The sequence below is a fragment of the Palaemon carinicauda genome, chromosome 17 (genome assembly GCF_036898095.1).
Source record: "Palaemon carinicauda isolate YSFRI2023 chromosome 17, ASM3689809v2, whole genome shotgun sequence".
Classification (NCBI taxonomy): Eukaryota; Metazoa; Arthropoda; class Malacostraca; order Decapoda; family Palaemonidae; genus Palaemon; species Palaemon carinicauda.
This window is the reverse complement of record NC_090741.1, coordinates 106,700,987-106,713,818: the sequence shown is the minus strand read 5'-3', so window position 1 is coordinate 106,713,818 and position 12,832 is coordinate 106,700,987. Positions and strand designations below refer to the sequence as shown.

The 12,832-nt window shown below is 43.1% G+C and overlaps 1 protein-coding gene and 1 pseudogene across 1 annotated transcript in view; both read right to left on the bottom strand.

Annotated features, from left to right (window-relative positions):
* Positions 1 to 12,832, bottom strand: part of HERC2 (E3 ubiquitin-protein ligase HERC2) — a 496,511-nt gene that overhangs the window by 173,845 nt on the left and 309,834 nt on the right. The window contains exons 45-46 of the mRNA XM_068391274.1: positions 6,930 to 7,221; positions 1,749 to 1,787 (exon numbers count right to left, since the gene is read on the bottom strand). Of these exons, the coding sequence (XP_068247375.1) occupies positions 1,749 to 1,787; positions 6,930 to 7,221 (331 nt within the window). The remainder of the gene's footprint in view (positions 1 to 1,748; positions 1,788 to 6,929; positions 7,222 to 12,832) is intronic.
* Positions 10,483 to 10,601, bottom strand: LOC137656909 (5S ribosomal RNA; annotated as a pseudogene).

The window sequence follows — 12,832 nt, the reverse complement described above, 5'->3', positions numbered from 1 at the left end:
AATATCATATCTAATCAATAAACCAAGATACAATGTGATCACAAATTGAATATCAATTACAGCATGCACAGTAAACACATATACTGTATTCAATATCTATTTCATCCCCAATTTTTCTATCATTCCAATCCATGTAATGCCATTAGTGTTTAATTCAATGAATTAGTTAAACTAGTACAGTATGCCTATAATCATATAAAATTCAATTAAATTTTAATTAAAGTGATAACATTCAACACCAAAATAAAGTCACATTTAAGTTAAAAAGAAGTAAAATGTAATATTAATTTCAAATAATGCATTAAGGAGTCCCCTTAACTAAAGGAAATAAGATTAATTTCAAAAAATGTATTAATGGCTCCTGCTTAATTAAAGAAAAAATTTATTTCCAAGAGCCTCCTTGATGTTCATATTGCTTTTTCTCCTGAAGCTCATTTTATTGATAGTAAACGCCAAAATTTATCAAAATTTATCCCAATTTTCTTCCTTTTAAGATACATGCCTCCAGTAATATAATGAGACATCTAGCAGTTAATGGTAAGTAGCACTAGTTGCCCATTCTTCAGTTTTCTCCATCAAATTCACTCGTTGAGAAGTGGATTGGCCCTAACATTTAACATCCTTCATTCATTCTCTGACATACATCTGCTTCCACTCCACCATTTGCAGCAACAACAGCACCCAAGTACCTAAACTGATCTACTTCCTCAAGTTACTCTCCATTCAACATGACATTTAATCTAGCACTGCCCGCACATCTTGTGCACCTCACAACCTTACTCTTACCCACATTTACTTTTAACTGTCTTCCCTTACAAACCGTTCCAAACTCAGTCACAACTGATACAGCTTCTTCTCCGAGTCTACAACCAATACAGTATCATCCGTATACAGCAACTAATTCACCTCCCATTCATATCACTTTCATCTATAGGTTTCAGTCCTTGATCAAGCATTCGAGTATTCAGCCCTCTTACAGCTCCAATCGACAAACAGATTGAATAGCCATGGTGACATCACATATCCCTGTCTCAGCTCCACTCCAACTGGAAACGACTTCACACACTTTATGGCTTATGTAGAAATTCTTCCCTGCTTGTAACAACCTTCCACCAATGCCATACAACCTCATCACGTAACACATCGCATCCCTATCAACTCTATCATAAGCTTTCTCCAGATCCATAAGAGCAATACATACCTCCTTACATTTTCCTAAATATTTCTCCTGATCTATACATCCCCTACCTTTTTTAAAGCCCCCCGGCACCTCTAAAATCTGTAGTTAATAATAATATAAAGGTTAATTCTCAAATTACATACATCACTATCCTTTGAGAAGTCCCATAACATAGGTATATCTATCCTTGGAAGGTGCCGTTACAAATGCTATGCTCTTCGATCATGAACCTAAAAATATGCACATAACTAACATGCTAGTTGTAAACAAGATCAGCATTAGGATTGAGCGAGTTGGAAAACTTACAATCAAACTAACTTATTAAATTTTCAAGGTAGGTTCTGCTGTGGCTTTTACAGCTACTGTAAGTATACAGTGACAGATGTGTCTAAATATCTCATATCACTTCCTTCCTTTTGTTGCAAATAAGAGTCGTTAAGTTGCCATCACGTTTACTATGAATGGTTACTTAGTTTGAAATTTCCCTAAATCAGTTTAATTGAAAATTCTAGTTTTGTTTAATTTCATAGTCTCAACACGCTTTGACTTGTATATGACTAATACTTACGTAGCCTTGATATGCCGTCTTTTGAGCCCATCAACACATCTAATAAACAAAATCAATAATGTATGGTTAAAAATCTAATTAACTCATGGAATTTTATGGGTCAGATATAGGAAATGTTCTTGAAACACTGTCCTTTGCAGTTAATTCTAGTCTTTCCAAAGGCTTACTCTGAGAAGAAAAGGGAAAGCTCATTTACAGAAGTAATGATGACAGTACAGGTACTGTCACTCTAAAACTTTGTCTTTACTAGCCTACTTACAGTGTTTCTTTATATTGGGAATTTATCAACATTAACATCTTTTGGGTAGCTCAGAAATCCCCTTAGTTCTAGATTCAGAGTAATATTTCTGGCATAACCTACCCAATCTCAAACCCTAACCAATATACTCAAGTGGTAACAAATTACTCTACTACACTAATCAGCAACGGTTTCAGTTTATCCCAGATTCAAGATCCTTTCACAGAGCCTCAAATTCTTTATTTTCTTGTGTCCTTCTATAGCATATGTAGCTATCACACTCATGAATATCCAGTCTTTCTTTTAGACACTTAAGAGTTTGAAAGTCAGCAGACCAAGATGGTAACCTGGATCCTTATTTCTCTCCTTTTGTTTAATAAGTTTCTCTAAGACCCGCTTCAAATGAGCAGATTGAATCCATGCGGAATATTTCTGCACGTCAAAATGCATGCCTTCACACAAGCGGTTGTTTTCCATGCGGTTCATCTGCATCAGCACAGAATACACAGTCAGTCGGGGTTTACTTAAGATGGAGGATGTAAAGAAGAGACTGGTCTTTGTGAATGTAATAAACAGGTTGCTAAATGTATCATGATGTTCTGTAAAATATAATCATATTCATAGTGTATGCTTGCTATTACAGTGAATAATAATAATAATAATATATGAGAATAAAAAATCAAAATAGAAATAATAAAAACTATAATAAACAGCATTTAATAATGATAACAATAATAATCATAATATAAACAATAATGAAAGTAATATTATTATTTCATTACAAGCTAAGCTACAACCCTCGTTGGAAAAGCAGGATGCTATAAGCCTAAGGCCTCCAACAGGGAAAATAACCCAGTGAGAAATGAAACAAAGAAATAAACAAACTACAAGAAATGTAATGAACCTCAAAAGAAAATATTTTAAAAACAGTAACAACATGAAAATACATTTTTAATCAATAAACTATAAAAAATTAAAAAATAAGAGGAAGAGATATAAGACAGAATAGTGTGCTCTAATGTACCCTCAAGCAAGAGAACTCTACCCCAAGACAGTGAAAGACCAGGTACAGAGGCTATGGCACTACCAGAGACTAGAGAACAATGGTTTGATTTAGGCGTGTCCCTCTCCTAGAAGAGCTGCTTGCCATAGCTGAAGTCTCTTCTACCCTTACCAGGAAGAAAGTAGCTACTGAACAATTAATGTAGTAGTTAAATTAACGTAAATCCCAACAAACAAACTATGAAAACATCTGTCACTATGTTTTTATATTAGTTAATGGTCTTTAATAGGAGCTAAACAGTGGCATTTCCTATGGTAGTTCAAATATCTACCAATTGGAGCATTAACAGAATATTATTGTACAATAAATAAGAATAAAAGTATATAAAATTATACGAAAGTACGCTACTTACATTTACAGTAAATGTTCTTATAGTATAATCTTGTGGCGTTTGCCACAGCGTACTGTAGTTCAAATATCTACCATTTGGTGGTGTTGTCAGCATCCTGAGTCACAACTCACTAGTGACTCGTGATTCACGCGTAGTCAAGTCTTGTTTGAACATATGGTACTTCTGCTTACCGCCTATTTTTTCATTCATCGGTAAGTTTTTGCACTAATGCCTTCTAAGGAAAGTCCTAGGGAAAGTGCTAAGCATCATTCTATAATCCTCGACGATAAAGTGACTATGATAAAACACTATGAAAAAGGTGAAAAGGTTGCGACGATCGCTTGCTCTTTTGGAATGAGTCGGACAACTATATCAACGATTGTCTATAATACGAATATGATTTTGACACTTGTCAAATCTGAAGCTCCAGGGATGAAGAATCGGTTACCAATAAGAGGAAAAAATCTATGAAGAGATTGAACAACTTTTTTCCCTTTTGGACTGATAGGTTGAATCCTCAGCGTGCTTCTCTCAGTCAACAGTCGATTTTCACAAAGCATTGGCTAAGAACATTGAAGAAGACAGGTCTTCCCGAACATATTATGAACGTTGAAAAAAGTGGTTTATATTGGAAAAAAATTCTGGACTATTCTTTCATTTCCAAAGAGGAAAAATCAATTCCAGGCTACAAGGTTTCAAAAGAACATGTGACCGCCATGTTAGGAGGTACAGTAATTGTACTGAAGATCTTAAATCAAAACTACAGCCAATGTAATATGCACACGACCCACATGCCCTGAAAAATGTAGTCAAGGCATTTCTTCCTGATATATGGATGGCAAATGGAAAAGTATGGGTGACTTTTGCTATTTTTGATGATTGGTTCTTTAATCATCTTATCCCGGCTACAGAAAACTATTGCAAGAAGGAAAAGGTACCTTTTAAGATATTCCTATTAATTGATAATGCTCATGGACACCCACAAAACATTGTAAATGATCACGTAAACGTTACTGTCGCATACCTTCCTCCGAACACGACTGTTCTTATACAGCCGATGATTCAGGAAATCATTGCAATTTTCAAACATTATTACATGAAAGGTACGTTGCGGCAAGCAATAGCTGTAAACTGATCTTGCAGAGTCATCCATGCTTTGTGACTTCTTGAAGTATGATATCTATAAGGTTGTACAGAACATAGGAGCAGCGTGGAATGATGTTCAGATTGCAGCTATGAATGGTGTGGAAAAAAATTATGCCCGCAACTCGTGAAGGACTTCAAGGGGTTTGATAATGTTGAAATCAACAAAACATTGGTGACTATCAGCAATGAGGCAAAAATGAAATTGAAGAGGAAGATTTCATAGATTTATTTGAAAAAGACAAGCAGTCCCTAATGAACAAGGATTTGATAGAGCTCAACGAGCAGCAAAAATGAGAAAAAGTCAAACCTACTCCATGTCACTTTTCCATGTAGACAATGCGGAAGCGTTTGCTTTGATTGAAAAGGGACTGAATTTTTCAAGAATATGGACCCAAATAGCCAACTACTTTCAAAGGTCATGTATGCTTGTCACGAAGCTTTTATACTGTATCAACTAATTCTTGAAGAAAAGAAGAACAGTTCAAGGAACTCTTGATCAGTTTCTCGTTACGAGACATATCGAACAAAACCAGCCAGAATCAACTGTTGATGCCAACAATCCACAGCCATCTTCAACTTGGATGTAAACAATAAAATTGTATGTAACTTTGTAAGGTATTAGTATAATGTAAATTTGTTTATTTTCTATTATTGCAAACTAATTTTAATACCTATTTGTTATTCACTCTTACAATTTTTTTTTTATTTCATGATATTTTACAGAAAACCACATTCAATAATAAAGAATCTGCGATGTATTGTAAACATGCCAAGTTGTAAAACATAAAATTTACATGTATGTAAAACATTTATTCATAAAATTTGGAAAACTTTTTTTTTGTATTTTCTGTATTTGTTTGTAAGCTTAAAATAGATTGTTATTAACAATATATTATTAAAAATACATTTATAAGTAGAGTCTAGAAATGGGAACTGTTATTTTTGGATTAGCATATTGTCAAGTAAATTCAGAGACGTAAATTAGGCTTAAGTCGGTTTTCGACATCCGTCGCCTCTCCTGAAACAAATTATGGACATAGAACGAGGTATACCTGTACAAGGTCACCCTCTCAATTCCAAATAGTGGGCAGGATTTATCGGTCTTTGTGGGTCTTGTGGTAAAGATAATGAAGAAACATTTGCCTCAAAGGTGGGACTGTCCAAGTTGTATTTATTCCCCTACTTCAGTCATGTCTTAGATAAAGAGGTAGTCTAATCAATCAAACAGTTCCTCACTGGGCTGCCCATATTCAAGAAAGTCTGTGGCTCCGGAATTGTCGTTAAGCCTAAAAGATGTGGGGCACAGGAATCACTTTTGGGGGATATTGTTCCGTATTCTATGTGCGTTACGTGAGGGGAAAAAACTGCTTTTAGTGAGAGGACCTCAAGAGGCCTCTCTGGGAAGTAAGTGGCGTGATCAAGTTAAACATTCTAGCGTAAATGTAAACCTTAGCTATATACAGTAGAAAGAGTCAGGTTCTTCAAAGCGATTGGGCACTATATTCGTCATTATGGCTAGAAGTTTGTCATTTGGTTGGGCCACCCTATACATATTCATATTTGCTCCTTCACCAGGCTTTCTCATTATGTTTGAAACTTCACCTATAATGCAGTAAATACCATTTTTTGTCATATTAGCAGAGTTAAAGAACACAGGTTGGGGAAGTTAAACAATATGAGGGGTGGCCATTAATCTGTTGGATGACTACCTGGGAACACTATGTTCTTGACAATCAGTGGTGAGGTTTTTTGTCATCTTATTTTTGATCCCTTAACATAGAAGGTAGATACTCTTTTAACCACAAGAAAATCTAAAATTTTACACCTCTTCAACACTTTTCCCATGATCTATCAAGCGTGTAATAAAGCTCAGGCTTTCTATGAACCACAATGCTGCCAAACAGCCCTGTTCGAGACACGAGAGCAATGATCCGTGAAACTGGACCATCTGCTGTCAAGTGATTGTGAAGGTTGTCATTCTGTTAATCTGCTCCGCTGAAACATTTCAACGGGGGTTCACCCAAACACGTCTGCCTAACACATCGTCACCTAAGAACTTATAATGACATTCTATAAACCATGTTCTACCTCAAAACTACAGTATACCATTTGAGAATAATATGACAGGAAAATGTTTTCAAGATTATTTCTTAGAAATATGCATAGAAACAACTGCTTGTGTCTGCTCCAACACTATCACAAAATTCTCTTGTAAGCTACTTAATAACAATAAAAAATTTATTTGTTTAAACTTGATCAAATTCCTGACATTTAATAACAAAATTCCTCACTGTTACTCCTCTTCAAAACAATCCAAGTTTCAGAAATGCCTTTAATATCAGAGAAAATGTATAAAAAATTATAAGTTCAGGAACCTATCAGAATGTACAACCACATACATACCTAAGGCTTTGATTGCATGTTCCACGCTCTTACGAGCAAAACCCATTTCCATCAGCTGTCGTACAAGAGGGGAAGGGGATACGGCTCTGGTTCTTCTCCCTCGACTTGTCTGTACTGACTGAACAGGTCGACTAGATTTCACTTGATTGTCATTAAGAATGCCGGGGGAAGGTGGTCCCATGCCTGAATGATCACTCATGGGCGTAGAAATGTCATCATTGGAGCAAGGAGTTGATGGTGCTGGCTGAGATATTTCCTCAGTAAGACTTTCACAAAGGGCTAAAGCTGCAGTCTGTCAATAGAGGAGGTATTTGAACGTATTACCATGAGGTCTTTCGAGAAAATAGGACAATTTTGATCTAAAGACAGAAATTTTTATTTTATAGATACAAACATTCAACTTCCAATAATGCCTTAACAACTAGAACAAAAAATCAACACTTGGTCTGCATACTCCATATGGCATAAGTGTTTTAATAATTCAACTAAAAAAACCTTCCCATTCATATAACTGAAGCAGGATTAATAAAATGCTGCATATAATATGCAATATACAGTGCTTATTCTAATTATGCAATGGTACCAGGCCTTTAAGAAAAAAAATATTGCTACAATCTCTTATTAAAGAAAATAATCTATATCAACATAAAGATTTAGAACAAAAATGACAAATTCGAAGATAATTTGTATTTTTCCTAACCATACAAACCTTAGCTATTTACATTGGGTTTACCTTTTAGCGCAGCTGAAATGGCGAGCCATTAGAATTTAACGAGGGTGTATTACCCCCGCGCTAGTTAGCGGGGGGTAGGGGAGTGGTAGCTAGCTACCCCTCCCCCCCTCACACACAGATGAATGCTCACTTTCACTTAGAGGTAGGACTTGTCTTGGGGGACAGGGCTGGCGGGCAAATATGTGTAAATAGCTAAGGTTTGTATGGTTAGGAAAAATACAAATTATCTTCGAATTTGTCATTTGTTCCGTAACCGAAATACAAACCACGCTATTTACATTGGGTGACTTACCCATTAGGTAGGGTGGAAAGTCCCCAGCCATACTGGCTTTGGCTTTACCCGGGGACTCAGAATCTGAGTGAGTCGCACTCGAGAAAAGGAGTCCCTGCACTTCACAAGTTCCTTGCTCCGCAAGGAACCGTGTGGCCTACATAAGCTTGTGTGTGAAGGAAGAAGTGTGACCCGTCCTAGGCAGTTGACCTGGAGTTCCAGAAGGAACTCTGGGTTAGGACGTTCCCAATACCACCTCGTCAGGGTATGGGGGACGCGACAGTATTGACTCAATACTCGGAACACAAGGAAGCATGGTTTACCTGCAGAGGTTCGAGGTCAGCTATGCAGAGACCAGGATGCTGCTTCACCGTAGAGGGGATGATGAAGAAAGAAATAAGGGCCAGACATACTTCTTTCGTTCATGCAGACTAAAACCTGATAACAATGCCCTCAACCTTCTGCTACCTGTCCAAAAAGGAGCCTGAGGTTAGACCAGCTGTTGTGTAGCCACCACAGAGCGATAGAAAACGTATCGAGACTCCTGTGGGTCACGCCCTGCAGGAAGCGGGCTGCGAAGGTCATTAGACGCTTCCAGACTCCAGCTTGTAGCACCTGCGTCACAGAGTAGTATTACTCGAAGGCGAGGGACGTTGCGATGTATCCAACATCGTACTGTAGGGCGACGTGACGGGGAGGGTCTGGAGACAGGTCGAGATGAATGTCCTTGAGTCCGGGCTGAAGAGGTATACTGGTGACTCTCCCCCGTGTCCTCCTTGTGCTCCCAAATCGGCTGCAACTGAGGACAAACTGCAGCTGTTCCCAAAGCTAACCTCTCGATTCCTTTACTGGCAAGAAAGAGAAGGTCTTGGGACATCAGATACAGAATGGAGACTCGAAATCTTGAATGAATTGGACCGAAGGGCCGGGACCCCCAGATTCTGAGTCTAGCCAACAACTCAGGAGCGAACCTGAATGTTGCCTTCCCCTCTTCCTTAGAAAGGGCGGAGTCGTACGAGACCAAGAAGATTGCTTACACACTGGCCGTGGCCAGAGTGAGCAGGAGACCCAAGGCGGAATACAATCCGAGGGCTGTCGTAAAGGGTCTTGAGAAGATCTCTTAAAGGACTAAAAGTCCGAGCCATGCTCCAAGTTGGAGGTCTTCCTCCGACTAGGGCAGGGACGATCGTAGCTTCGCATGAGCGAGGAAAGATCCAGCGGGCAGGAAAAAGTTATTCCTTTAAGCCTGAAGGTCAGGGAAAGGCTGAGCGACAGGCTCCATTGCCGAGAGCGGAAAGGAGTTTCCTCCCGCCGAAAGGCAATAAGACCGTTATTGCTGGACAAGAGGCCTCAAGGGAAGAGGTATATCTCCCACGGCACCAACCACCGAAGACTCTTCACTTTGCCTGGAAGACCCCTGCGGATGAATATCGCAGATGACGCGACCTCCGTACCGCGACTGTAGCGGGTTGTCTCTTCTTGAGGAGGAGGCGTAGTGTCTCCAGGCATGAAGCCGAAGCGACGCCCCGGTTCGGGAGAGATGTCGCAGTGTGGTTGTTTGAGTAGTCTGCGCCGTCGGAGAAGCTCTCACGGGAGTTCCGTCAGGGGAAGCAGAGGGTCCAAAAACCGTTCTGCGCATAGTCCCAGTGGAGCTCTCCCATTGAAAGGTTGACAGACAACCTGGTCTTGTTGAGACCCATTGTCCACAGACAAAAAGGAGGGAAGACGCAGGCGTCGAAGTTGTCCCACCATCACCGGAATGCATCTTGCCAGAGTCTCGGGGTCTGAGACTGGGGGGAAGAACAGCGGAAGCTTGAGGTTCCAAGCTGTCGCGATCAGGTCCCCCAGACCAGGACTTGCTGGTTACTCAAGGTCAAAGACCCCCAGGTACACTCTCTCTACGAGGCTCTGCTCGGATAGTCGGAGAGAACATTCCTCTGCCTGGAATGAGAGAGCCGATGGTGGTATTGAGATAATCTCCATCATCCTGGTATCTCTACTGCAAGATGTGAAGGTGTGAAAATGCGTCCCCTGCTGGTTAGAACACGCCAGAATCATGAAGTCGACGCGCACGGGGCGACTCAGCAGGAGCTGTAGGATCTGTAGAGGGGCCAGACTACGGCCCATAAGTCTACCTGAATGATGGAGAGGTATCCTTCAGGTCTTGACCATAGCCCTGGACCGGAACATGCCCCCCCTCCCTTTCCTTTGACGAGTCCGAGAACAGCATCAAGAATGTGGGGAAAGGACGAGAATATCCACTACCATCAAGAGGTTCCATAGGTCAACACCCATTGCAGGTCTAAAAGTTCCGCTGGTCCCATAGGGGCCAGAAAGTCCGGTTAAACGTTGCCTGAAACCACCGGAACTTGGACCGCCCCACATGGAACTTATCCTGAGGCGACCGTTCGGACTATAGACGGGTCAATGAGGAAAGGAGAACTAGGAAACGTTCCAAGGTAGGGCTGAAAGCTCTGCTTGACTAAGAACAGGAACTGCGACTCTCCTCAGTCTTGCCACAGTCAACTGAAAGGAAGGCTCGGAGGATGTGGCAACAGCATCTGGCGTCCCCAGGTGGTCACCCATCCAAGTACCGACCAGAACCGACGTTGCTTAACCTCGCTGGACGGACGAGAAGCGGGGTTTCCAACGTGGTAAGGCCGTTGACTCAATATCATGGCCAGATACTACAGATGTTGAGGCAGAAGAAGAGAAGGCTCCAAGCAAAATACCATGAACCCACACTCATGGTAAGCATCCGGAAGCTTGTCCCGGCGCTGAAGAAGGTCGAACCCGAGCCTACCGGAGTTGACCAGCCCTCCAAAAAGCAGAGGAGGCGGAAGCCTGCACCTGAGCGGCCATGAGGAAACCAGGGAGAGTTCTCTGGGGAAAAAAACCTGCTATGCCACGGCGGGATAGCCACACTGCATCATAAGCAGGAATACTTGCAGTCTAGGCTGAATTCGACGAGCTCCCTGGAAGATGGATGGAATGGAAACTGAAAGTACTCGTCCTTCCGATCCAGGGTTTAAGGAGTCCTGTCGCCTTGTTACCAGGCTGATTGATTCTGCTGTTCTACGCTGGCCGAAGTTTGTTCAACAAACTTGATCAGGGCTGAGAGGTCGACTACGGAACTCCCCTCTCAGATCCTTCCTTACAAGAAAGGATCGACTGAAGAGGCCGGGGGTGAAGCCGTCGATGATCCTATGGAGGACCTTCGCCTAAGGTATGGATCATTCTGCCCAACCGGGCAACTCTTGCCGACGCTATGGCATAGAGGTTCAGAGACACTGAATTCGCTGACAGAGACGGCAGGCGCGATATCTTTGGCTGATCACAGAGATTGTGCGGGAATGGGCATCGGGAAGCTGTCATCCGGATGAGTAACCTTAAGCATCCTCCCAGCGAGAAACCTGCAATCCTAGAGTTCGTGAACACTGCCGCTCCTTTTAGGACTATGCCCCCCCGGGGGAGCCTCCCGTGCCATCTGTTCCTGACAGGAGGAAACCGCAATTGGACACCTTGTCCCAGTTGTCGTAGCCGATAACTTAGGCCGACGTGGTTGAAAGAAAAGGGCGCTGGAGCCCTGCAGAGTCTGGAAGAAAGCGCCTTGGAGGAGTGAAAACGGAAGTTGATTTCTTCCGCACAGCCGCTGTCTAAGTCTCTGTCCTTGGGCACAAACAAACTCTTCTCAAGGATGGAAGGGTGTAGGTCGTCGACCTCCACAGATGAGACACCCGAAGGAAGCCCTCAGTCAGCGCGTCCAGATGGTACAACATCGAGCTTGTCCGCAAGTTAGATACTTAACGACGAAAGGCCAAGGTGCCTGAGCTCGAGAGGAGGAAAGTACCCATGATCTTCCTGTAGCTTCCTTGAACCAAACCTCGGGCCGTAACCGAGGAGGGAAAGGACCTGGTAAGCCCCCAGAGGAAGGGGTAAGCAGTCACCCCTTGGCCGATGGAGAAATCTCGAACAGAAAGCCCCCCCCCCCCCCCCCCGCCAAAAATCCTTCCAGGGAATGACGGGGAAGGGCTAACCCAGGTTCTGGAAAGAGGAGTGTTGCTCAGACCTCCCTGAAGTTTCTTCCTATTCTTGCAAGTGCCATGCTCTGCGTTTACGGGGTGAGGCCGTGTTCTGGAAATACGCTCCAGAAGAACTCGCCAGACTGGCTATGCTGCGAAAACCCCAATGGGAATCGTGGTCGCAATCGCCCTGGAGCTCGCGCGATGGTAATTCAAAGATTTGCGCGTGGGCGAACGTGGAAGCGCCCATGCACGGTCACGCAGGAACGCAAACGAAGGTGAGCGAAGGAGCGCAGAAGGAGGGCGAGCGTGGTAGGAAGGGCGAGAGCTGGTGGTCGGCGAGCGATAACCCATAGACGAGCAATGGATACTGCAAGAATTAAGCCGACGTTCGTGCGAAGAAACACTGTAGGTTCGAGCGATGGAACACCGTCGGTTCGCGCGACGGAACACCATCGGCGGGCGAACATTGGAGAGCATGTGCGCGGACGCGCATGAGCGTTGACATGCAGGCACGTGGGCGTGTGGGCACGCAGGCGAATGATCGCGCGGGCGCGCAGGCAGGCGGTCGCGAGGGTGAGCAGGTGAATGAGCGCGAGTCCGAGGCGGCGAACGTAAGCATTAGCGCGATGGCGAGGAAACGCGCTGCCGCGTGGGCGAGGAAGACCGCTGGCGATATGGATCAACAGGCGATCGGTGGTGAGCTGGTGAGCGGTAACGCGCAGGTTGGCGATGGCGCGTTGTGGCATGTCGACGCGTTGGGGAGCGATGGCGAGCAGCATGCGCAGGTGAGTGATCGCGCGATGGCGAGCAGCATGCGCAGGTGGGCGATCGCGCGATGGCGAGCAGCATCCGCAGGTGAGCGATCGCGCGATGG